The sequence below is a fragment of the Falco biarmicus genome, chromosome 1 (assembly GCF_023638135.1).
Source record: "Falco biarmicus isolate bFalBia1 chromosome 1, bFalBia1.pri, whole genome shotgun sequence".
In the NCBI taxonomy this organism is placed as follows: domain Eukaryota; kingdom Metazoa; phylum Chordata; class Aves; order Falconiformes; family Falconidae; genus Falco; species Falco biarmicus.
The window spans coordinates 5,093,197-5,119,747 of record NC_079288.1 but is presented as its reverse complement, the minus strand read 5'-3'; the positions used below and the strand labels follow the sequence as shown (position 1 = coordinate 5,119,747).

At 46.5% G+C, this 26,551-nt stretch overlaps 2 protein-coding genes across 4 annotated transcripts; one reads left to right on the top strand and one right to left on the bottom strand.

The window, feature by feature from the left end:
* The first annotated feature begins 573 nt into the window (after positions 1-573).
* On the top strand, positions 574-26,457 carry LOC130146460 (meteorin-like protein). Of its 3 annotated transcripts, XM_056332604.1 has the most exons (5): positions 574-674; positions 2,281-2,690; positions 4,318-4,377; positions 20,006-20,097; positions 24,885-26,457. In XM_056332604.1, the coding sequence occupies exons 1-5, from the start codon at positions 586-588 to the stop codon at positions 25,020-25,022; spliced, it is 789 nt and encodes a 262-aa protein (XP_056188579.1). In that variant the 5' UTR covers positions 574-585; the 3' UTR covers positions 25,023-26,457. The 3 variants fall into 3 exon arrangements, with proteins under 3 accessions (XP_056188579.1, XP_056188571.1, XP_056188588.1); XM_056332596.1 differs by lacking the exons at positions 20,006-20,097; positions 24,885-26,457 and adding an exon at positions 6,902-8,575; XM_056332613.1 differs by lacking the exons at positions 20,006-20,097; positions 24,885-26,457 and adding an exon at positions 6,902-8,575 and having other exon boundaries at positions 580-674; positions 2,236-2,690.
* On the bottom strand, positions 13,894-24,660 carry LOC130146431 (E3 ubiquitin/ISG15 ligase TRIM25-like). Its single transcript, XM_056332559.1, has 9 exons — positions 23,993-24,660; positions 22,873-22,968; positions 21,201-21,434; positions 20,547-20,703; positions 19,835-19,918; positions 19,360-19,425; positions 18,638-18,664; positions 18,179-18,274; positions 13,894-17,439 (listed from the first exon to the last, which is right to left on the bottom strand). Exons 1-9 carry the CDS (start codon positions 24,614-24,616, stop codon positions 16,907-16,909), a joined length of 1,917 nt encoding a protein of 638 aa, XP_056188534.1. The 5' UTR covers positions 24,617-24,660; the 3' UTR covers positions 13,894-16,906.
* Positions 26,458-26,551: the final 94 nt, after the last annotated feature.

Here is a 26,551-nt window from a genome sequence, read left to right as displayed (position 1 = left end):
GGCAAATGTTAAACCATAATCTCGTGTTACTATGACAACTTTTGTCTTTGTTTAGACCTTAGTGTAAAAATAGATTAGTTTTTAATATACAGCTTCTTGCTATGGGACTGAAAGCATAACTGTTTGCTTAAACCGGCCTTGAAGCTGAGGATAAAAGGGCTGTGTTACTTGTCGGAATTTGCGAGCCTGGATGGAGCTGCGACTCCCCGGCCACCCAGCGCGCTGGTTTTGCTTTCCTGCCTTAATAAACACCTAGTGAATTTATTTCGGACTCTAGTTATTTCAATTCAACTCTAACAATGGTGCAGGCGGGGTTAAACGCTGGGCCGTGCACCGGCCGCCCCGCGGACCGGGCTTGTGCTGGCGCCGCGTGCGGCTGCTCCTCAGCCCGAGCGCGGGAGCCTGCGCGGGGCTTCCCCGCTCGGGGGCGGCCCGGGGGGGCCGGGGGGGCGGCCCGGGGGTGCCGGGGGCGCCGGGGGGGCGGCCCGGGGGCGGAGGCCGGCCCAGCCCGGCCGCCCCCTCCCTCCGCCCGCGCTTATATCGCGGCCCGCGGCGGCCGCCCCTCAGCGGCGGGGTGGCCGGGGCATGGCCGCGGCGCGGGGCCCGCGCTGCCTCCTGGCCCTGCTGCGGCTGCTGCTGCTGGCGGGCGCCGACCGCTGCAGCTGGCGGGGCAGGTAGGCGGGGGCCGCCGGGGGGTACGGCCGGGCGGTTGGGGGGCGGCGGTGGCTCGGCCGGGGGGCGGGCGGCCCTGCCCTCGCCGCGCTGGTGCCTTGGCGGGCCCGGGCTGGGTCCCTCGGGCGCGGTGGGCGCCGAGGGCGGTGGGGCCGGGGCCGCGCCGGTTAGGAACGCTGTCTCTGTGAATTCTGACGGGAAACGTCAATAATAATTTTAGAAATTGCGGTTTATTAAACCCAACTTTCCAGGCGTTACAGCAGCGCTCGCCGTGCAGCTGCCCCAGCCCGCCGGCGGCGGGACCGGCCCGGGGTGCCTGAGGCGGGGAGGGGGCCGGGGCCGCTTGTCCCGAGCCGAGCGGGGCCCTGCCCGCCCCAGGCACCGCCGCTGCGGCCGGGGGAGCCTGTGTGCGGGCTGCTGGGGTCGAGTGGGAGCTGGGGGCCGTGTCTCGGGGTCCTCAGTGATGGATGGGTACGGGGCTGGCGCACAGGTCTGATGGGGGGGGTTAGTCTGGAGAGGAGGGGGCTCAGGGGGGACAATACCGCTCCCCACAGCTGCCTGACACGGGCTGTAGGTGGGGGGGGGGTCGGTCCCTTCTCCCAAGTAACAAGCGACAGGACAAGGGGGAACGGGCTCAGGCTGCAGCGGGAGGTTCAGGTTGGATGTTGGAAACATTCCTTCCCTGGAAGGGTGGCCCAGCGGTGGAGCAGGCTGCCCAGGGAGGCGGTGGGGTCACCACTACTGGAGGTGTTAAAAAAGCACGTAGGTGCTTGGAAAGTGGTTTAGTGGTGGTGTTACCGAAATCTCGGAATGAAGAATTTACCGACGCCAATGTGATGCAGATAAGCAGACACTTCTTTATTGACGGCTGGGTGTGTGAGTGAGTCTTCTCACGATCAACGCACACCAAACTTCAATATCATACACCTCATATAGAACTTATTCATACATATTCATTAAATATTCATGCATAATCATAATATTTCCTGAAAATCATTAACATATCCTCCTCCCAAATCCGATTCTGCGCAGTAAAGGTTAGAAAAGTCTAGAAATGGGTCTGGGTACGATTTGGGTAGGTGGTATATGAGTCGGTGGTCGCGATCTCCCCCTGCCAGAATTACTTTTTACTAAAGTTCACGGTTTCTTGGCAGGTAACCACAAGTTGTTCCAGTCGACTCTCCCCAGTTCCCATTAATTCTATATTCTGACATTTCAATACACTTTCTACATACAGAAGACTAGTCAAATACAAAGAAATCTCTCCCCAGTCTACCTGTAAATACTGTATCCAATTATCTTCAATCATCTTGAATATTAAGTCTGTTATCTAAGTTCTAATCATTCCTACTAGGTGATTCTGACCTATTCTTTTGGCCTTGCTACAGGGCTGTGCAGAGGATTTCATAGCAGCTTTTGCTGTGCAACTACAAGTTTCATTAAAATATATTTCTTATTCCAAATGATTTTATAAAATCAAATAAAAATTCTAACTTATTAGCAGATCTGTAACAGTGGGTTTGGCGGTGCTGGATTAACAGTTAAGACTTGATGATCCTGAAGGTCTTTTCCAGCCTGAGTGGTTCTGTGATTCCATTGCCTTGGCAGCGGTCTGAGCTGGGAGCCCCGATCCCGCGCGGTGGAGCAGGTCCATCTGCGCTGCACCGAGGGCTCCCTGGAGTGGATGTACCCAGCACGAGCCCTGCGTGTCCTCCTGGAGCCCAACCTCGCCAGCGCCCGGCACACCACCGTCTGCATCAAGCCCGCCAGCGACTTTCAGGGTGCCAGCATCTACGTGGAACATGCTGGGCAGCTGCATCTGGTGGTAAGCGAGGCAGGAGGAGCTCGACCTCACCACGTGTCTTGCTTCAGTGCCCACGCACCGCAACGAGTGGCCCTCTTCCTGCAGGCCAGCCCACAGAGGGACATCAGCCGCCGGACAGCCAGCTTCCAGTATGAGCTGCTGAGCAACCAGAGCACTACTGGCTCCGACTTCAAAAAGATGGCACTGGTCGAAGGTAAGAGCAGGGCCAGACCTCAGGGCTCCCCCACTGGGGCAGATCCACGGTGGCATTGGTTATCCACTGACCTTGCCTGTGTGGCCCTAGTGACAGCCCTGAGGGGTTTGTCATTGCAAGGGAGGTCCTTCTCCTGCTCGCTGACTGCTTGGTGCAGTATATAGTCAGATTTCTACCGTGGGGGGCATCACGTAGGCACAGGAGGGAACACTGCAATGTAAAAAGCAGCTCTGCCTTTCCATTAGCAGCCAGCTTGGTCCTGGATATATGCACTGTGAACATGGGTGTCCCCAGCCCCTGGCGGTACCATCACTGAGGACAACTGAGTGCCTTAGGAGGTTTATTAGGTTTTAGGAGCCTAAATCCTATGTTCAGAAGGGATTTAAATTAATCAGGTCCCAAGGTCTCAAGACAGTTGCTGAAAATTAGAATGAGAGTTTGAAAATGGGATTAGCTGGCTAAATTGCTTGAAACTTCATTTACCGTTCTTTCCTATTCTCACACCAACGCAATCCTGCACCTAATAAAGCTTATATACTCCCCCTGCTTTATGTATCCAAGGAGCACTGAGGATGAAGGGGCTCTTTTTCATCCTGGTTATTAAAAATCAAGACCCACCTACTGCTGCCGTTATATCCCTGCTGCTGAAATAAAGAATACCCTGGCTAAACCTGCTGTTAAAAAAGGGGAGTATTCAAGCCGTGTTGCAATGACAAGAAGCTGCCCTTAAAACGGAGGGTTTAAATAAAAAGAGCAACTATAGTGCGTTTGGGTTGTCATCTCTCCTCCCCTCTTTGTTAACCTGCCCAAGGTGCTGCTTTGCTGTTTGCTGGAGCTTCATGGCATTAACTGGGGGAACATGCTTATTTTAGGAAGTGCTCAATAGCATCACCGGCCTGATGGCCCAGTACTCAAGGCAGGAGCTTTTGGTAACAAACGTGGTATATACCAAGTGTGTGGATAACAAATGACGTTTATGGGGGAACAGAGCCTGATTGATTCAATGAACCCTACAACCTGGTGTTAGACTCATGAAAGCTTCAGGTGTGGCGTGCAGTGTTTTCTTTTATCGCTAATATATTGAATGACTTAAGCTGCTACCTCACACTTGAAAGAAAATTCGGCCACGTCCACGCTGGATTGCTGGTATTTCAGTAGACAATACTGGAGCGTTCCCTGGCTGTGGGGCTGCACATTGACTGAAGTTGTTGTAGCTCCCAGCACACACATAGATGCTTCTCTTTATTCTTATCTTTCGTAACCTAGAAGTAATATAGGAGGTTCTTCCCCTCTTTCTGCCAAAACAGAACCAAATTTGAAAAGGTTGAAAAAAGATGGAGGATAACTGTGTGCCAGGTGCTGTGTTTTCTGCTATAGGTTTTGCATGCTTCGTCAGCTGGTAGAGGTATTGTGTGCTGCCAGGCCCTGTTGTCGCTCAGTGACTCTTACAAATCATCTGTGCTTGTTTCTTTGCTTCGGTTGTATTTGCATAACAAGAATTCTGGTTTGCACCTGATCATGATGTTCTCTAGGCTAGTAGTTCTACCCCATTTCCCCTCATAATTCACCAGTCCTTCAGCAATGAGACACACTATAGTATTAAAATAACTGTTCTGGTTTTTTCTAGCTATGTGCCGGCCTTGTGACAATGTGGAACTGCTTATGGCCATTTGCAGCAGTGATTTTGGTAAGCTGACTAAAGAGAAGTCATTTTGCCTTTAATTATGCATTGATTATTTGGATTTATTTGCTTCTTTTCTTAAAATAACAGCATGACTCTGCTCTTTGATCTGAGAAAGAAGTTATCTGTGTGGAAAATAATTCAGACTGGGGAGGGGGAAATGAAACCTAGAAGGAAGAAGCTTTCTTTCAAGGCACTTGTTTCCTGCAGGCAGAAGGGTTATGGTCTAAAAACGAACTGGAAGTAATTCTCACCAGTGTGCTGCTGGCTCTCACACAGAACAAGTCACACGCCTGTGGACATGCGTACACACAGGTTATACATGCTTGGTGTGTTCCTTTTTATTTCCTTCATCCTTGTTTTTTTGTTTTGGTGAGTTTTTTCCCCAGTGATTAATATGTTCTCTCTCTTCCCTCACAATCTGCGTACTTCCCAGTTCTATCTGTACAGAGGTAGTAAGTTGTTTGTGACCTAGCTAAGGATTTCAGGTGATTCAAACTTCTTCCAGTGATTACTGGTTAGGTTTCATGCCTTATGAGAAAACAGAGTTGAATATTCCCTAAGGGAAGAAATTATAAGAAATCCGATGGTACATTAAAAGCTTTTTCCATTTTCTCTACTTAATAATGCAAGGTATTTTTTTCCTTTTTCTCTCGATCGTGATTCATTCACTTTATTCCCATAGTTTTGCACGTGGAGATTTGTACCTCTTTGATTATGTCCAGTAGCTAAAGTGGTAGAGCTGCCACGTGGCCACAATTATATTGCCGTAAATATACCTACATAAAGAAATAAAATTATGAGCTATATTTAACCCTATTCAGCGTTTAAAAAAATCCACCAAATTACTGCTTTCCTACTAGAGGTTGCCATACTTCAAGGCTACTGATAAAATCAAACACCAAGATCTTTGTGCTGATAGAAAAACAGCGTGTGGAGCATGCTTCCCTTAGAGTGCTCCTTAGCTGGTAATTTTCCTTCTTCTTCTAAATTAATTGGTGCAGTCCAGCTCGTTGTTTCTACTTCGTGAAGTTATCAGTTCCCAGGCACTCTCCCCTCGCACTGCCTGAAAGCCCAGAGATGACAGATGTGGAGGCCCAGGCACACAATGGGGGCACTTACACTTACAGCAGCAACAGACCAGAAGAAATGGCCCTTTGAACTGACTCTATTTATGGCCTGACTTCCCTGCCCTAAGCTCACAAATTGCCATCATCAACGTTTTTGATTAGAGAAAATAGCTGCTAATGAAAGTGTAAATGGCACTGGGAGTGAATAGGGGCTTTATAGTTATTCTGAAGGTGGAGGTCTTCAGTCACTAGGCCCTGAGCAGTGCTGGAGCAACTGGGAGCACCAGGAGCAAGTGCATTATAGCTTGTCAATAGACTTGACTGCATCTGATTAAAAATGATCACACGGAGAGGCAGACAGAGAGCAGAGACATCTGTTACGCAGAGTTCTGGATTCCACTGGAAGTGCCATTAAATGAGGAAGTTCTTGGGAACTTCAGAAATAAGCCTTTTCTGCCTCTTGACTTGTGGAGTTCTCTGTCCCTGCATGAAAGAGCTTTGTGGCAGAAGCGTGGTGGTGTTCCCCTTGCATTCATAACCCCTCGTTTGCTCAAGAGCTGTTGGCTCAGACGGTGGCATGTTTCAAGCCTTCTCTGGATATGGGATTGAAATTAGTTTAGTTAGTAGAAGAATAATTCATTGCTTTGAAAAATGGGGGTGGTGAGAATAAGAGAGATGGCTTCAGGACAGCAAACACCTGTCAGATGGGACGTTTCATTCTCCATACAGTTGATGCAAAGGGTGCTTTCCATCAAAAAGTCTCTGGCTTGTTATGCTTTCATTCCCAGAAGACAGCTAGGATCATTGTGGGAGAAGGGAGTATGTGTATGCTATGTGTTTTTTTTTTTAAATAAGGCTTCAAATAAAGTCACGTTAAGAGTTCTGCTTGTTGTTTATCATCTCCCTAAAGTGTCTTTTCGTGGATGGATGACGTTTTCTTTTGAGGGGAAAAAAAATGCCAAACCTTTAAATGAAAAAATGTTTAACAAGCTCTTATTTTTTCCAACCAAGCCATATTCTGATTCTTCTTGGATCAACCTCTGTTACTGCTGTCAAAGGAAAAGCTTCAGAGCCCCCTGGAGACAGGAAGGAGGTTGTCTGTGACAGTCATTGTCATGGAATATAGACTGAAAAAACCAAATTCCTGGGCTGACCTCATTTCATGTGCTTTTTTATCCTTTACTGCTACTTGGAAGTATCAAGCAAGTTATATGCTTTTTCCTCAGATGCAGCTGATTTGAGTAGTCATAAAGCATGCTTCCAAGCACATAGCACTGTGTGCGTAGGGATCCTCCGTGTAAAGGATGCAGTGTGTGCTCAGAAATGTGCCCACCTGTGGGTGGTAGGTGTCCAGACTGCACAACAAATCTGCTTCTCCAGTTATTTCATTCAGTGAGCTCCTAGTACCTGAACTGCTTACCTGCTGCTCCATAACCAACTCCTGTCTTGTTCACATCTAGTGGTGAAAGGATCTATCCGAAATGTTTCCCACGATTCAGAGAACCACATGTCACAGGTTGATATCAGCGTCCAGAAAGTCTACAGACAGAAAAACAGAATTTTCCAGCAGGATGAAGCAAGTGGTGAATGGCGAGGCCCCATCCAAACCCTGCTGCAGTGCAAGGTGAAGAAGGGAGGTGGAGATTTCCTTTTCACTGGAAATGAACATTTTGGTGAAGCTTGGCTGGGCTGTGCTCCTCGGTTTAAAGACTTCATGTTCATTTACCAGGCTGCCAGAGAAAGAGGAGCCAACCCATGTGAGTTTCAGCTCAACTGACAGGAGTGACACTGGAGTTGAGAGTGGAAAACTTTCAGCCCAGCTTTTGGATGCTGAGTCTTGAAGTAGAGTTAAAACCAAGGGCTAAAGCTAACAATTTCACCAAAACTGGGACCTGGAGACTTTCCTGAAGATAATGGCTCTGTGAGCCATGTAAACTCTGACTTTTAATCCACATTTGCATTGGTTGCATTATTTTCTCCTTCGCATCTTCTTTGCCTCACAAAATAACTCTGAATTTTGAAAAAGTCTTTTTTTTGTGGTTAGAAAGCAGCTTGGGCTCAGTGTTACAGAATTCTTTCCAACATCATCTGCTCTGTGTACATACTGTGTGCTTTTTCTCTAGACTTTTTTTCTCTCCTCCCCCATCTCTACTTGATTTCCCTTCTGAATAGCTCCTTTGTTTGTTTGTTTGTTTGTTTGTTTGTTTGTTTGTTAGATGACTGCTAACTATAGTCTTAGCCATAGTTACTAACCCTTCAGACAATTGGCGGGTTTGCCAGTTTTTTTGCCTTCTGTGTGTTAGCAGAGAGATTAACCCTCTGGGGCAAAATCACAGCTGGTGTAGTTCTGGTTTCTGCACAGCTGACAGCATCTTATTTTTGCTCCTCACACAAACAGGCCAAGGAGGGATACAGCACTTTAGCTAATATGAACACTAACACTGTATCTCATCGCTACCACATGAGAAAAGGTGTTTGGGAAACACATTGAAATAGTCGGAGGTCTTGGTTGTAGCATTGGCTGTGTGAGAATGTAATGTTCGGTATTGATGGTACTGGGCCCACAACTACCTCTGGTTCCTGTTTAGGGAACAACAGGAGAGATCTAAGTGAACTGGTCGTTGTAAAGTTGGAGGATGGATGGGGTATCAGAGTACTTGGGTTTTGAGAGCTGGAGGTCAATGCTACATTTCAGATTTTAAATGGAGTACTCTTCTTTGGTTGGTATTTGCACTGAAAATATGAGATAAAATGTTTTCTTTTAGTGTAGATGGGAGGTACTGCATTTCTTTGTCGTTTTATATATTTGTCTATGTCAAACTTCTGTGGGGTTTTGCCTTTTAAAGGGGCCTTAGCCATTTCCTATAGCGTTAATGTCATAATACTTGCTTTCATAGAGCATCATGCCTTTGAAGTAATGTGTTCTTTTTAAAGCATGTAACTAGTGTAGTTAATGAGCTGTTGAAAAACTAAAACAACCCAGTGTGAAGTGAAACAACATACTTAGAAATGCCTGTGATCTGGTAATTTAATCCGCAGCCTTGTGGATTCATCAGCCTTGCAATGAGCAACCTGAAATCCTTGCAGCTGGTGAGAATAATGAAAAGCTTATTAAAGACCGTGGATGTTGTATATGTTCATTCTATTTGACTGTAATCTCCCTATACCGCATAGATTTGAGATAACTATCACAGTATCAGTAACTAGTAGAGGTACCTGATGTTTCCATGTGGTGGGGTAAAAAGCTTTTCTGTAGAAAATCCTTTTGTTTTCATTTGTTTCAGGTTTTAAACAAATATTCTGACTTTTCTGGGGAAAACGTGTAATGTATAGAGTGCCTACACTCAAAAAAATTTCTGCTGTGCTAACATCAGTAGTGCTACTGCTGTTCACGTTTGGTCCAAATTTCTCGCAACATCAAGTCGGAGGGTGTTCAGATACAAACACGAGTAACAGTGGGGCAAAGCAGCCAGTGTTTCCACTGGGATAAGATGAAAAATTTGAATCAGTGGAAGAGCAGTAAAATGGTTAAGAGTAACATACGATCAGGCCATACACTCTTTAACTTCACTGACTCCATCAGCGTGACAGGGTGGACAGCCATTATCGCAGCAAGGAACTGTGATTACATCAAGGCATTTTAATTTCATCTTTCGGTGTTTTAAGCTCTGTCAGCCTAAGTACTTAGTTTTGAGGGCAGCAAGCAATGTTTCTTGCTCTGGCATTTTACCTCCCATGGTTCCTAACTGAACTGTGGAGTCCTTTCTTCAGCCATAGTAGAATAAAAGCTAAAGGGGAATAATCTTCCTTGCACTGGCCGTGTTAGTTTATGTATAATAGGAGCCAACAGTTGCATTTAGGTACTCATTTTAGTCTTCTCAGACAACAAGAGGTTGAACAGAGACAAAACACGTGAGGCAAGCAGTTTGTAATGCCCACTGCTTCATTGTGTGTGTCATTGGATGTATCCCAAGTTCACCCGCACTGCTCTGTTTGGTGGCCCCCTTGCAAAAGAACAGGCAGAGACCAACTGTATTGAGGGCATGAAGCATTCAAACCAATGCAAATCAAAACTTATAAAGACAGAAACGTGGACTGGGAGCAAGAGTGGTGAAGAACAGCAACAAGGAGTTCAAGCTGCAACTGACCATAATTTTTGCTTAATGGTTAGAGTAGGCATCTTCCATAAAGCAGCAGTCTGCCATGTAAGATTTGTTCTGTTGCTTGCTCTCTCCATAGATGATTAAAACCTTTCAAAAAAGTCCTAGACGTCCTAAAGGAGATATAATCTACCGTTCCAGAGATCTATTACAGGAAGTCCCACATCCCAGGAGCTTGTCATTCTGTGTTCAGCAGCCATATAGAAGAGAAAGCGTCTTTTATGACACCAGACAAACTCTTTGTTCAGTTGTTTCTCAAAAATTCTGTGGATTTTGCTCCTTTCAAGATGGATAAATAGGGCCAGGCAGCCTTACAAAAGCACAGTGATTCACGTATTCAGGGAATGGGTACCTAAACAAAGTAAGGATGCCAAAAGCATCTTCATGTTCATCTTCATGGGCTGTTTGTTCCGCCCCCCCCCCCCCCCCCCCAGTCTTTGGGGATCAATTTCTTCAACTCTGCATACAGGCAGATGGGGCCAGAATGGTTTCACATACGGAGAGCTGAGGTGATGAAAAACAATTCTTGGAGGAATTTGGGTGCCGGCTCTCATTAGTGCCAACTTTAAGAATTGAGATAAACCTCGTATGGGGAAGGGGAGGACCTAAGTTACAGTCAAAACACATTTGTGAACACCTGCAAACAACCAAGTGATCTTTCTTAACTGTGGTTGAATTTGACCCAATGAATTATCTTTACCCAGGAAAGCATGTAGAACATTTTTCCCTTCAGCACTGCAAGCTTAGGTCTTTCAGCCTCTTCCAGGAAGGAAGCAAAGCCTTTTCCATAATCCTTCTGATGTGTAATATTTCATAAAGCAGCAGGGCTCTTTACACACTCAATCATTTGTTCTTTGCCAGGCTTGTGCCTGATGTGTAGATAGAGAATCGAAGGAGGGACAGGACGTTTCCCCTGTTCGTTGAAAGACAAAAGAGCCGCAAGAATCTCTGCGAAGTCTTTGAATGACTGGACCAACACCGTGAAGTGAAGGTTTGTGAATAGACACCGTGGGTTAAGTCTTCTTGACTGATTTGAATGAGGTTTCGCCTGCTTACACCAGAGTGGATTTGGCCCTTTTTGAATGCAGCTGGCCTTCTCCTCGTGTCTACCTTGCCTCTTCTGTGCAGTTTCAGAGGCACTGAATTTTCAACATGTCATTCTGTAGGAAATTAATTACACGAATACAGGCTTATTCCCTTTGTTAGAGGTTTGACTCATTCACTCTCTTTCTCCAATTTATGACTGTTTTTAAGGTAAATGTTTCAATAGTTTTTGCTGCAATATAAGCTCAACTTTTGTGTCAAACAAAAGGATAAGAACTGTGTTTGCATAACAAAGTAGGGTAAGTCTTCTGTCACTGTATGAAATGGCAAAGTCATGGCTTTCAGAGACCTTGACAGTTCTAGCGGGAAGGCACAGGAGCTGCGTGCCAAAGTCTTGAAATCAGGGGTTTATGCTGAGCTTTGCCACTGAATCAAGTACTTAATACCTTCTGCCATCAGTGAGAAAGCCCATGCTTTAATACCTCTTCTAGGAGCTCATTCTGCATTAAGATTTGTAATCTTAACTTCAGCGAGTGAGGAGGAATAATTTTTTTTTCTTTCTCTGTCCTTGACCAAGAATCCATCTTTTTCTCCCTTTTTAATGGTCTTGATCTCATTCTGTTGAAATCTAGCAAGGCTTCCAAAGTAATCATGGAGAGTCAATGAAGAATATTTGTAGTTTTTCTAAATGGTTTTCTTCATTTCAAAGTGGTGAGTTTTGGTTTCAGTATGCCACAGTGATAACTTAGAGATAATTCATGCTCCTGTAATATTTAACATATTTATAATTTTGTCTTAGGATATAATCCTAGTAATGTTTGAAAAACTATTTCCCTGAAGGTAGAGCAGTGGCTGTCTCACTAGCTAAAGGAATACTCTCACTGTCATCTGTAGGCAAGTACCTGAAACGAATCGGGGGCTAACAGGGAATACAGGGGCTCCAGGGATGCCGTCAGCGTGCCACAAAGCAGCAGCCCTCTGTGCTGTGGGCTCGAGAAGTTACAGCAAAATTCCCATGTCCTTACCTATTACATTACCTATGCCAAGATTAAGGATAGCCGAACTGCTTGTCGATCAGTTTCACGCAAAATGAATGCTTGACTTGAATCCTAGGGGATTTACTTTTGCAGGAATGGTATTCCTGGCTCCAAAAGAAAAATTGTTACACTTCATTGAAAAGTGCTGCTGATAATTTCATCTAAAGTTTTTGGGTTTGACTTCATATAAATGGACCTATACACAAATTACCTTGTTACCGTCAAAAGTAGGATTTGCAGGATCAGGCTTCTAAGGCACAACATTCCTCTACAGACAGATCTGGAAACTCTCTCTAAATCTGGGGAAAAACCTAACCATAAAGCAAAAAAAAAACCCCTTCCTTCCCCCACCAAGAACTACTTGATTTTTAAAATGGAACATAGGTGCTGTAAAAAAGGTGCTGTACAAATTCTTTTTTTACATTAAAAAACATTAATGACTTTAATACAAACACAGACAAAATACAAGTAACTCACTTCCTTAAAGTTCTGTTGAACTCATTTAGGATCTAGAATTGCTCACGATGGTATTTTCAGCTAAATTATCTGCCTCTTTTCAGTTACCTTTTATTATTTTAATGGTGGCTCCTCCCACCTCCCTTATTGCTTTGGCCAGACTCACATAATTGCCTATATTTTATGTAAATGGAATTGTTACACCGTAAAATGGTATACAAATGTGTCTACCACACAAAGTCCAACAAATGGTGTGAATAAACCCATTATTTTCAATGTAACAGCATCTGATAGCAGCCTGCGAAACAGGGGGCTGACAGATGTGAGCCCATGACAAGGCCTAGGAGAAAACTGAATGAGGAGCACTCTGACAGGCCACAATTAATTGACTTTTGAAATAACTCCTTTTTTTCCACAGTTCTACTTGACTGAGCAAGATTCACAAATTGCTGTCTTGAACTTTTTAATGGGACAGAATAGCTGCCAATGAAAGTCTAAATGACATGGGCTTTGAATAGGAGTCACACAATGACCACACCGTGACACGTTTTTAACTGACATATCGATGATTTGAGAAGTAGCAGCCACTCAGCTGGAAGGGAAGCGAAGAGAAGAGATGGAAAGGAGTCAGAAAACTGGCCATAGAAACACACTTTGGTAAACATTAGCCAAATGCAATTTTGTTTTCGGAAGAGAAACAAGTATTAGGTTTCTTTCTGATAACACTTTCACGTATGTTCCCAGAGACTCTTTGGAGTCCAAGTCTGTTGTACCTTTTGCTGTGAAAAAGTGCTCCCAAAGCTAAATCACGAGGGAGTTACATTAGTAAGTAAGGAAACAGACCTCGTACGAGTGACGAGCATGCTGACTTCTGAGGTTTCAGTACCTGCTCAAGACCCAGGCTGTAGTCACCGTCAAGTTTACACAGGCTCAAAATATCTATTTGTCTTTCTTTGAAAAATAATGCCAAACTCTGGCAGACCTAATTGACCTCTTAATCCCAGGGACGTCATGGGAGAAGCAGTGAAGAGGAGGCTGGGTTGTTTTTCTTGGATTTTTTTGTTTTTTTACCACCTGCCACACTGATCGAGCAATACTGTTGTCTGACTGGGAACTCTTTGGAGTTTATTCCAAAACCCTCATCAGCCTAAGTCACTTGGAGAACTTTTAAGTGGAAAAGTCAATTTTTAATTTGTTTTGTGGGTCCCTTTGTTTTGGCTAGTCTTTAAAAGCCTGTTGAGCCACCAGAACAGCTCCCTGTTGAGCTGCTTTCCGCTGGCCACATGGAGAGGCAGCAGCTTGCAAACCAGAAATGCTTTAGCTTGATTTCACTGAGCAGTGTAAGGAATCGTCACCTATTGCTGCTTCTAGAGCTAACTTAAGCTGGCAGATGCTGGACGTCACCTAAGGCTTTTTTTTAAGCAATCCCACTGCACATACTGAGCCCCTAGTCATTCACCTTCCTCCAGCTATTGACCATGATTTTGCTTACCTGAAAAGGTCCCAGTTTTGGTTACTAGCTAGGATGCAGCGTTACTGGTAAAGGGTGCATAGCTCAGGTGAAGGAGATAGTTTAGGACAGCATTTGACAGTCCAGAGGATACCACAGCTGTCTCCCTTTTCTCTCTTCCCCAGTTCTCGTGTAACTCAGCGAGTTATGCAGTGAAAGACCTGTTGTTTGTACGCTGTAGTGTCTTTATTTCTGCCTTCCTTACTGCTTGCTTCAACTTTGAGCACGGAACAAAATACTCAGAGTTAGGGTTTACCATGAATATTTATTGAATTCAGAACGTCATCGTTCATTCACTTTCTAGCTGAAAAGATCAACAGTCAACTTCTAGAACAGGTACAAGCACACACATAAAACAGATGGCGTAAAATCTACGTCTACTGCCCTGACAAGGATGTCTAGCTGATAAATATATATGAAATAACATGAAGTACATGGCTGATATAGCAGAACCATCAACAGGTTTATTATTACATAAGCATTTATTTTTCTGTATTTTACTGATGGGTTTTATTGAAGAAAAGATTAAATTTAAACAGATAGTGTATTTTCAGTGGGAAAACGTTTCTCTGTTTATTCTCAGTTGTTCATTAATATGCAAATCATTCCACATCTTCATGGTTTTATTAACACCAGAATTGGTTCTTTTTCTAGACTGGATAAGTTGGATACTTCATACTGTTAAAAAAAATAAGTATAATTAAAACACATGCTCGTATCTACATTTTGTTTAAAACCAGTACAGCTTTGCTAGTTACTGGCTGAGTAAAACACTTCAGTTGTGTTGAAAAGGCTTTTGCACCATTATTTGTCGTGCTGTAACTGGTATTTTTTTTTTCTAATGTTTTGTCACCCTGATGTTTCAATATATCCAAAGATATCTGAAGCTAATGAAAATAACAGTTTTCAGGAGCGTAATTCAGTTACGCGTTTCTCATTGAATTCCAATTTAAAAGAACCTCATTCTAGCATTTCTAGTCGTTCATAGCACAAAACAAACAAAAAAGAGAACCAGGAATACAGCAGCAGGCTTGTACCACTGCCTGTGGTAATCCCACACACCTTAAATGTTTTACAGTGTTGGTCATACACCAGTGTCACAGGTAAAGCATCCCACCTTGTCCAGTGTGGCAGAATAAAACCCCTCTCCTTTACTCTGCTTGAGTATCACTCCAGACTGTAGCTAAAGAAGCCCATAGTCTTAGAGGTTGGTATTAATCCCGCCTGAAAGTCAAGAAGCAAGCAATAGGAAATGTGGACTTTCTCCACTGCACAAACTGCCAGAGCACTTTTTCCCCCCCCGTGAACAAGGGGGCAGCTACTCCTTCTGCAGCCTGCCAAGGGGATCTGCAGCCCTGCGGCACAGCCAAGCGGCTAAAGGGCCAGGATTTCCCAGAGGAAACTGCTCTTGTCCCTCGCTGCTGAAAAACTGGAGGTGCAGGAGGAAAAGCCTTGTGTTCATTGTTGCTCCTAGCAGGACACATCCTCCTTCCTGCACCTTCTGGAGTCTTCTGCTTAGTTTGGTAGTTTTAGTGCTGGCTGTGCTTTGGGATGCTGAGACCCTTGAGACAGGACAGCCCTGGCACGCTGAGGTCCACCACCGATTCCGTATCCTGTTCTGCCCAAGGAACTGGAAGCCTCTTACTAGACTTACACTATCCTTGACAAAGTACTAAGAGTTTACAAACCAAGTAAAAACAGAGATGCCAAGCCTGAATTCCTGCAAGTCTCCCTCTAAAGCACTTTGGCGAATGTGAAATGTTGTCCCAGAGGTTCTTCTGAGCCTTCCGACAACTCCCTTCCACACTGCCAGCAGCCGCTGGTTTATGTCACCCAGTCCCGTAAGGGGGAGTTTTGCAAATCAAAGCCCAGGAAGTCTCTCAAGCGAGCTCCCCTGTTCTTCATGGGCTCCTACAAGAAATCAGAGCTAGCACAGTGATTCCAGAGGCATTAACAAGTTACAGGCCCAGTTACTATGAGATCCAAATACCTTGATTCCCTACTGGTTGTTTTAAAGTTGTAAGAAATGCAAAAATACAGATCCCCCTGTACAGAGCGAGGACTTCTGAAGACACCACAACCCAAAGAAAAGGACACCAGGAGAATTAAAAATACATCCTCGTGGGAATGGACATATACTCTCCTTTGTGCTAATTCCCTGTACGTTTCGAGAGATTCAGCTCTCTGCCTACAGGCTTCGAACAGAGATGAAACAGCATTTTCTAGGCACTGTGCATACTGTCTTGAGACTCCTCAAATCAGAGTGCCAGGAACACGTAGGAAATCCAGTGTCTGCCACCCAAACTACTACAGATGCACCAACAGAGAATATCCTGCCTCCCAAAGAGGAAAAGCTTTACAACAGGAGACCCTGCTTTAAGCAAACAGCACCTTTATGCTCCCTACACAAGCCAAAAAAAGCACTCCCTGAACTCAGCACACAAAGAGCCTTCGGTGTGAAGATGTGAAGCAGGTTCTGGGTCACAACATGAGACAGAATGCTTCATCCCACAAACTGTATTACAGGGAGCACACTACTGCTTTGCAGGCTGTCTTCCTGAAGACTGGCGTACTCCCAGTCTCTGAGTCAATGCCATATATTTCCTGGTGATTCTGACACCATTTCTTATCCATCAACTCTAGAAGTCTCTGCATTTCCATTCTGATCAGATTTGACATACTAGCTTTTATAACTTAGCATCATAAAACCTGAACTTAGTGATTTTAATAGTTCACTCTGTACCATCTCATGGAGTCGTACACTGGCAACGTGTACATTGCAGATCCTGACTATGACCAGTCTGCGTACAGAGAAAAAGGCAACACTGAGACCTACCACAAAGCCTGGAACCTGAATTTAGCAAGGAAGAATTCCTTGCTAAAGGGGTTACTGCTACCTGTGAAACACATCTAGACCTGAAAATTAATTCTGGAGATTCTTTACAGCAAGCCACAGAAGGCACTGAAGACGTTTAACAGTTTGTATCGTAACTTTGCTTTCAGAAGGACAATCAAAGTCTTCGCTAAACCTTTCATCATTATAGTTTTTACTATCATCAACATTTTACTGAATCACTATATCTAAAGGCTTTAGCGATTCAGACCAAAGAACCAGCAGATTTCCCAAGCTGCTGAAAAGAGCTAATAATTTTAGTCTCGAACAATCTTCGAGACTTCTTAGACTAAAACATACAAAGAGTTGCTGCAGGACTGATTACCTGCATGTAAGCACTTAGGTGAAATAAATAAGGACAGTCCTTACTGTTTCATTTGGCATAGAGAGAGAACAGTGCCACTGGAAAATAACCAGAAGGCAGGGTACAGGGCTTCAGTGAACTCAGCTTTGAATTTATAGATCAAGTTGTGCTTCTTTCCAACAGCCATGAAAATCACAAACCCTCCCTCACAGTGGAGCAGCACACCGATCTTGGTAGTGTGCACAGCAGGCAAACACTTCTCAACATCATTATGCCAGGATGATATTTTGGAATTAAACCACTCAATACACCAAGAGCTGCTGTTCCTCCCCAGGCGACTCTCGGGCCCCTGCCGGTCCATGCTGCCGTAGCAGATGCCAATGCCACAGAAGTTACTCTGTTGCAGTTCCACTTCCCAGTAGTGGATGCCCTTCTTGAAGCACTGCAACCCCAGAACTTGGAAACAATCGGTGAAGCGCTGAGGGCTGTTATTATAATTCAGGGAGGTGTCTGAGACAGACATCCTGGTGTATCCGTCAGACAGAATCACTTTGTTATGAGCGGTGTTGCAATCCAGCATGACGTTAACAGCATCTGCAATGACGTGAATTGTTTGAATTTACTGAAGAGCAAAGCACTTTTATTTGTACTGTCCCACCTAGGCACTTGTTCCTAGACATGTTTATCTCCCTTCTCTGCTCTCCTCCACACTGCAGGCAATTCTTCGGGCCACAAGAACAGCTGTTGGGTTCAACTGCAGCTCTGTGTTACACCTCAGGCAAATGGAAGGCAAGTTTCCTTCCTCCCTGCATCCCCATGGGATTCCTTCACCACGTATATATATATGTGCTGGGAGAAGAAGGGGATTGTTGATCTGGCAGCAAAAGGTACACCGTATCGTATGCCATCTTGGACAGCATCTTAAGCAAGCCATCATGGCCTTGCATAAAAGCCTACATGTCATTTCAAAGAGAAACCCAGTTGTGTTACACATCCTGTTTCTGGGCTACCTTAATGCAGTCATGTTGGGGGAAACCAAAGCCATTACTGAGAAAACTTCATCTCCCTTTGTAAAGATACATGCATACCAAAGATAAATTTGATTCGTCTGGCAAAAGAAACACTTAGAAACCTCCTGCCCACTTTTCCTCCAAAAATTTCCTTCATTTGTAGCAACCAATTGATAACCTACTAAGCTAACTAAACCCCCTCAGAAGTCTTTTTGCAGATAACTACAGAGGGAATATACCACCAGGGCAGTAAGTGCCAAACCCTCATCTTTAAGTAATGTAACTTTTAATTAGTAAACTCATCTTTAAGTTGGGTGTCTTACACTGCAAAAGCTCCTCTCTGGATTTCTTCAGAAAGCTGTCAATAAGCTCCTTGGTTGAAACGGCAGCTGCAGCATTCGGTGTTCCCACGTCTGGTGCTGTGTCGGCAGAAGAAGAGAGAGTTGGGAAGTTGGGAAGAAACCCTGCATGCTTAACAACCTGAGCGCGTCTGTGATGGTGTGAAGTGGACCTCTAGAAGTTACCTGGTTTAGCTTCATGCTCCACACAGGGTTAACTTCAATATTAGCTCAGGTTGCTCACTGTCTTGCCAAGTTTTGAAAACACCCTGTTGTCTCTGGGCAACCTCTGGGCGCCTGATCGCTCTCAGAGTAACTAGTAAGAGCCTTCTCAGAGCAAGAGTTGAACCTTTGCTTAATGTACCAACACTAGTGACCATCTACTTATCATTTTAAGAGCAGTCAATGAAAATTAGAATAAGTATGCGGAAAGTTTGGACTCACCAATTTTACCAGGTTTCTTTTTCTCCTCTGGAGGGGGGGGAAGAAAAAAAAAAAAAAAAAAAAAAAAAGAGAAAAAGGTGACCTGTGAGCTCTACTGAGACTGAAAAGCCACTGATAGACTCTGCCAGCTCTGACACCATCGTCATGGCTCTTCTGAAGCTGCAGCAGCATATGAAGCTGACAGTGCAGCACACTGAAGCCACATACAAATACACCCATACCGGGAAGCTGCACGTGAAGCACAACCTCCTGTTCTCTCCGTTTCACAGGGTCACAAGCCCAGAACGAGCTTCATCTCCACTCCAGGATGCAGCGTGTTCAGGCAAGTGGCAATAAGCCTCTTCCCATGAGGTACCCAGACCTGTTCCTTTTCTTTTTACAATGGAACTTCTGGTGCAGCAACAGGAGCCAAAAGTCCATTCAACTCCAGCATCCCCCACAGACCCCGCCGAGTGCTCCACACCCGGGACTCGCGAATGGAAAGGACCAGGTGTCAAGGGCTCAGTAGAAGGGCGTGTTTAACACTTGGATTTATTTCAAGACAGTATGGAAGATCTTCCGAACAGGCTAGAGTGCCACATTAATACTAGTATCTGGACAGAAAACACTGAGGCCCTCGTATAACCTGCCACAGACTGTCTGCATCACCCCAGCCTTAGACTGTAGGCAAGATGTGGCCAGCAAAACGTTTGAGTAAGGGGCTGCTGTTCATCACCACTTACTGGTATCTGCCTCGACCTGTGAAGCGGCTGGAGTCTGGGGAAAGTTCTTCTCTTTGGAGGCATGATCTTGGGAGGGGGGGAAAGAAAAAAACAAAAACCAAACAACGAGAACATGGAACAGCTTGTAAGCAGGATTCAAGACATACAAATCCATCAAACGTGCCAACAGACGTTTAGTGCAAATGAAAAAAAGTCTGCAAGAACCCGAGGGCTGGGAGGCTCTGCTTTGCTTTACAGCCTGCTGATACCGCTGCAGGTGCACACGGAGGCTAATGCGCCATCGTATCCGTGCAGTTTGCTGCTTTACAGCTCACAAGGCATCCAGTACTAAATAGCCCAAGCCACCCTCCCTCCCTTTCCCATGCCAGAGCACTCGCTACAGGTAGTCACTGCATCACTCCTATAGCAAAGGGCTCTTGGGTAACTGCTTGAATTCTTATTTAATTAGGAGAGGATGATATTCTTTAATACTTACATGGTCCCAGTGTCTGTCTTCCAACAAAGGTTCTGTTTGGAGAAGCTAGTGGAGGGGCTTTGGTTTTCCTAGGTGTTAGTTTTGCTGCAATGGTGATATTTTTACATTACGGTTTGTATTGCCAGGAACATTAATGCATTAGCAAGGACATTTTCTAATCTTATTTTTCAGTTATGGGAAGAACTTATGTGACACACAGCAGAGATGGTAACAGCACAGAAGACACCCATACCCCAGTCCAGAAGACACTTTTGCTTAACCCGGTAAGTAGAGCTTTGTTCTACACCACTTACACAACCAGCACCTTCACAGCTGGGTAGCCATAGTCCTGTCACTCTAAAGCATTTTATGACTTCCCTGAAATCCACATCCTAACTGCATCCAGCCCTGCTACAGAATAAAAACATAGATTACTGTAGGGAGTAAAGGCTGAGGTGTGCCAGCAGGGCTTGGTATTGTACTTGTCAGCTTATCCAAGCAGAGATAAAAGCGAAGAGACACTGATGCAATTTTTTTCTCCTAGTTTAGCCCAGACTGTAGCATTTTTGTGTGGAAATGCAGGACTGCAGGAGCTGGAAGACACAATTTATTTTAGCCAACTGTATGTGCTGCACTATTTTTTTTTCCAATGATACTTGGATTGGAGGGGAAGATCCCTCATTTGTGCTCAAAGGCAAGGCAGAAAATGCCAGTTCTCCCAGCAATACGTTACCTTCCACTCTTTCCTCCCTACACTGAGTCACTGCAAGTTTCACAGTGTCTTTAAGGTTAATGGCAGACTGGCAAGTGGAATGTATCAGGTTTTGGTCCATTTCAACTTCAGGAATGAAAGCGTTTTTTGTTGGTGTTCGTTGCAGTGCTGCTGCTTTCTGAAAAGGCAAATGGAAGATCTTGTACAGACCACCTTATGTAGCAGAGAGAGAAAAATACAACCAAATTATTATAAACAGGGTGGGTTTTGTACATTTATTTCAAATTTAAAGCAGCAAAGGCTACAGTCAGACAATGACCCATGGCAAAACTTCAGCAGCAACCCACACACGATTCACAAGCGAGAAGGATCCACCAGACAGCATCACAGCACAGAGCTGCAACACCTCACGGGGATGAGCTCTCTCACCCACTGGCCCCTCTGCGGGCTGTAGAGGTAGTAGCTGACTTGGGGCGAGTTACCAGACACCATTGCATCTCTCTTTCATTGGTATTTATGTACTTATCAGGATATCCTTTTGTAGCAGACTTTTGCACACGCCTGCATTACCATTCGACTGAAAGTGTCTGGAGAGCAGGACTACCACAGCAGGTTTTTGTGATTCCACATTCTCGAAATAAGAAGAATTGGATTTGCATTTAAAGGATATATTACCTTCAAAAACAGAACGTCATCCTGTTCAGTCAGTGCCACCTCAATCTGATCTCTCAGAGACTGAATGTCATTCTTCTTATTTCCCAGAACACCATAAATATAATCAAACTTTTTCCAAACTCTTTTTTCTTCATCTGCAATTACTTTCAAAATCTGATTTTCTCTTTCTTCAATTAAAGCTTTAATTTCTGAAAACTCATTTCTGATCAAATTGATCTTTCTGGAAGCTGTCTCCTGGAACACATGAAGAACAGACAGACACTGGCTTCAAAAGAACAGTCTGTGGACAAAGTACTGCTTACTACTACTACAAGAAAGCCTTTGAGGAACATGTAGGCTTGAATTACTTGAAACAGGCCATAGAAAAGCTGTGTATTTCTGTGTCATTAGGAAAGAAAACGCATTTACTCCCAAGGAATGAGGACACTTCTTGGTCTCCAGATCCCGGCTGCGGGCAGAGGCCGGGCCATCTAGGGGGCACTGGCACTGGGACAGGGCCATGCCACCACTGGCACACTGCTGTCCTAGGTTCGGCTGGGATGGAGTTACCTTTCTTCTTAGTAGCTAGTATAGTGCTGTGTTTAGTACCGTTGTTGCTGGGTAATGTTTATACTAAAGTCAAGGTTCCTTGGGCCCTGCCAGCGAGAGGGCTGGAGGGACACGGAAAACTGGGAGGGGACACAGCCAGGGCAAGTGACCCAAACTAGCCGAAGGGGTATTCCATGCCATATGACATCATGCTGAGCATATAAACTGGGAGAAGAAGAAGAAGGAAGGAGGGGGACAACATCTGACATTATGGCATTTGGCTTCCCAAGAAACCAATAGGTGTGATGGAGCCTTGCTGTCCTGGGGATGGCTGAACACCTGCCTGCCAGTGGACAGCAGTGATGAACTCCTCGTTTTGCTTTGCTTGCAGGCGTGGCTTTTGCTTTACCTGTTAAATTGTTCTTCTCTCAACCCTTACATTCCTTTCTGATTCTCCTCCCAACCCCTTTGGGCAAGGGAGGAGTGAGCTGGCGGCTGTGTGGTGCCGAGTTACTGGCTGGGGTTAAACCCTGACAGCCACACACCCACTTGGACAGCTGTAGCCATTTCTGCCTCGGAGATGCGACATCTCTGGTTCATACAAAGTTATTCCTGATTCTCCAAGAGATGTTCCAGAGGAGCACAAAACTACTAACAGTTTCTTGGTCTCTACCACTCGGTTCAGAAAGGACGGTGCAAGTGACACGTACCACTGATGTACCATCAGTACAAACAGCAGCCCCAATCGTCAGCTAAGAGCAAGGATTAGCTGTGGTCATTTATGGGGCAGAACCATCACAGATTTCTGCACCGGTGCAGCCATTACAGCTCACTAATCCTTTAGCTTGGGCTGCACGGACACACACTTTCTGGTACGACAGGGAAGGAGGGGTTTGAGCCCCGTTACGGGCCGGGTGTGTCAGCACATGTGGCTATAAACCCCTTGCACGGTGGCTGGTTTACTCCCGTCTCCCACGGAGCTGCCTGGCTCTGCCAAAACGCCTTTTCTGTTCCTTCCCAACCACATCTTCTCCTGCCAGTGCTATCTCAGTACTACAGCCGTTGCCACAAGAGTGTGACCCTCAGTGACACACAGTGGCAGTGTATGCCAAGCAACCCGACAGCATTTTGAACGGCCACTTACAGTAGTTTGGCTTTGATGTATTTTCACAGCCTTCATTGCCTGAGCAGCTTTTTCACACTGATTATGCAGCTCCACAAGTCTCTTCTTCAGCGCTGACTGCAACAGGAGAGATCAGAAGGTCGTTCAGCGCAGCAGTTGCCATGCCTGCTCTCAGTCAGGGCACACATACTGCAGCAAGAATCATATTTACAGGACGTTTTAAATAACCATTGTAATCATTTAGCACTATTGGTTTAAAATCTACTGCGCCTTAAGCCTTGGGGGACGCAGAAGCCCTCTCCCACGTGTGTTCGACTCGTGCAGCAGGTGCCTTCCCCGCAGCTCCACCTCCCAGCAGCAGGAGCAGCTGTTGATTCAGTCTCTGTACGATACAGCCTGGGTGTTCTCATCAGCCCAGGGTTTCCCAGTGCCAAGAATAAACTTTCTGTTGGCTCTCAGGTTGGACTTTGGGCACTGGGTTGACATGACTGTTCACCCCACTTGTTTTAATTGAGAATTTTATCACTCAGATGGGAGTTACCTATCCCTTTAGTTCAATATGCTGCCAAGCTAAATCAGGGAGGACTTCTGAGCATAAGAAGGACACACACTTGCCAAACAGATGGGAGACTGGCCACCTAAGCTTTTCAAGCACACCTTACTCATCCACCCTCTGACTTTGAGCTGGGCTGTAGGAGAGGAAGGCTAGCCTCCCTTCCTGCCACTCCTGCCAACCTCCTCCTGCCTCTTCTCCACCTGCTAGTGAGCCCCTGGGCTGCTCTGACACATCATCGCTTCTTAAGGACGTACACAGAGCAGCGCCTGCCTAAGGTCCCTCAAACGGCTGACAGCGGGGGCCCCGGGACACAGGTGACGCCCGCGGAGGCCCCCTGGCCGGGCCGGGGGCTGCCAGTGCCGTAGACCCCCGCCCCCCCGGCGTGGGGAGAGGAGGGAAGCGCAAGGAACGACCCTGCTGAGGCCGAGCGGGCTCTGGAGGGCCCATAATGTGCTGCCAAGGCCAGGAGTGAGGTGTGCCCTCCGCGTCTTGTCCAGCCTCCCCCTGGCACACCCAGGGCCCCGGGGGAGCCCCGGGGTGCCCCTCGCAGGGCGCTGCAGCCCCCCCGGAGCACGCACCGCTCACCTCGGCGTTGGCTTTGGCCAGCTGCAGGGGGCTGGTGTCGCACAGCTTGTGCCCGAGGAGGCAGAGGGAGCAGATGCAGCAGCCGTGCTGCCGGCAGAAGAACTCGAGGAGCTTGTTGTGCTGCGGGCACTTGCGCCGCTGGAGGTCGCGCAGGGGGGCGCAGAGCTGGTGGTCGCGGAAGGCCGGGCTGTCCTGGTGCGGCCGCAGGTGCTCGGCGCAGAAGGAGGCGGTGCAGGTCAGGCAGGTCCGCGCCGCCGGCGCCCGCAGGCAGCTGTCGCAGCGGACCGGGAGGTCCCCGGGGGCGTCCCCGGCCGCGCTCCCCGCCTCCCCCTCCCGCTCCCCCTCCCCATCCCGCTCCCCGGCCCCCGCGCAGCCCCGGAGCTGCTCCACCACCCGGCACAGCACCGTGTTCTTCTGCAGCTGCGGGCGGCCCGCGAAGGTGGCGCGGCACTGCGGGCAGCTGAAGTCCGCCGCCGGCCCGGCCCAGGCGCTCTCCAGGCAGGAGCCGCAGAAGTTGTGCCCGCAGGGCACGGTCACGGGGCTGCTGAAGAGGCTGAGGCAGATGGAGCAGGTCAGCTCCTCCTCCAGCACCGCCAGGCCCGGCTCCGGCGGCGAGCGGGCCATGGCGCGGCTGCCCGGCCCCGCGGCGCCAGAAACGAAAGCGGCGGTGGCGCTTTCCGGGAATTTGCGTGGCCCGGACCCGCCCCGGCGGGAGGGGCCCGGCACCCGCCCCCCGGCGGCCCGACCCCCCGGGGCCGCCTCTGCCTGAGCGGGCGGCTGGCGGGGACCGCCGGGGAACGTCGTGCTACGTCGTGCTGAGCTGTCTCGTGTGTCACCAGAGAAGGGCCCAAAGAGCACCTGTTGATGTTTACATTTTTTTATTTTTCTGTAGGTGAACAAAGCACTTCTCCCTGGGCTTACCTGGGGCAAGGCACCGTCATCTTTCAGAGGCTCGCAGCCGCACTGTATTTTCTCAGCACTCACCTGGTGTCCACCCGTGCAGACAAAGGTATGCAGATGTAAAGGGTAAATACACACCCTCACAACTACAGCTTTTGCTTCTGGAGCAGAAGATGGAATGTTTAGAGCTCAGGTGAGCAATTTATGTTCTGCATTGTCAAAGAGGGCTTGAAATTCTGTTTTGAGTAAGCTCGACCTCTCCTGTTGTCTAAAAACCCATAATGTTTAATATTAAAAATTACTGAAGAATTTTACCATTTAAATAGCTGCTGAGGTTCCTACTCCCTTTGCTTCCTTGCAATTACTTGAGAACTTCTCCATGTGGTTCTGAGCTAAATCTATCCCTTTGCCCAGAGAGTGCGGATTCAAAGTGCTGCTCAGTCAGAGCAGGAAGTTAGAAGCACAGCAGAATCAATGGTTCATGTACATGTGGCTGCACAAACATCGAGACAGCTGTTCCAGTAATCTTTGCCTTTTTTGGATTTAATATTCAAAGTGGTTTAAGTAGGTATGATTTGCCTATCAGAATTATAAATTACCCCAAATTCGTAGAGAGCAAGCAGTATGTATAGTTGCAAGGTCTGTAGTCACAGCAGCAAACTTTCAGATCTAAGATCAGCTCAGCAGCTCTGGCTTCAGCCTCCTGCCGGGGCTCAGCTGTGGGCCTGTGGCACGTTGTGCTGCTGGGCCTGTGGCTCGCAGCTCAAACACATCCTCGTTTTGAGTCGTGAGGCTAGAACTCGTCAAAAACTTTTAACAAGCTTTTTAAACAAACCCATAATGCTAAATTGCATAGAGGAGGGTGGCAAGGAGCCCCCGTGACTGACAGTGGGGCTGCCCCAGCAAAGGGGCTCACAACAGACGGGGGTTTGTTCAGAGCATCACCAGCTGCTTCTGGGATTCACACGCACGTTCCACATTTCTCACCATGCAGCGCCTGGGCCCTGCCCTGGCTCCCCAGGTATGAGGAACCTGTGTGTGGCTGTCGAGAGGTGGGTGGTGTGACAGGAGGGGCAGCCAGCCAGCTCCCTCACCCCGTGTTTACTTGATTTGGTTGAAATTGTGCATTGAAACCTGCAGTTTCACCCAAACTTGGTAACAATGGATAAATAAAACTCAAGATTGTATCTTCAAAACATCCTCTCTCTGAGGTATGTTTCTTTTCAACCATCATGTTAAGTCACAGCCAGAGGGATTCTGTATCCATTTAATTTATAGCCCAAACACACAGTAGGCAAAGGAACAAGAGGCGAATCCTGCTCTAAAATGCTGTGAAATACTTGCATTTTGTTTCTGCAATTTCTTAAGAATCCAAAATTAATGATTTCCTTTAGAAAAAAGTCTTTCCATTAACCCCAACTGGCTCAGCACAACTGTGCTAGAAGCTCTGGAATTTTCTTTTTACCCAGTTTGCAAGAATATAGATACATGAATCTAACCATCCCTTTCTCTAAAAAACAAGCACTAGCATGAAACAATGGCAACTGAAGAGAACCACAATACACAGATTAGTTTTACTCATATAAAAATGATTCCTTTGCAAACAAGACATTTTAATAGAGGTAATGCAAAGGTGTGCAGCATTTTAATGTAGTCACG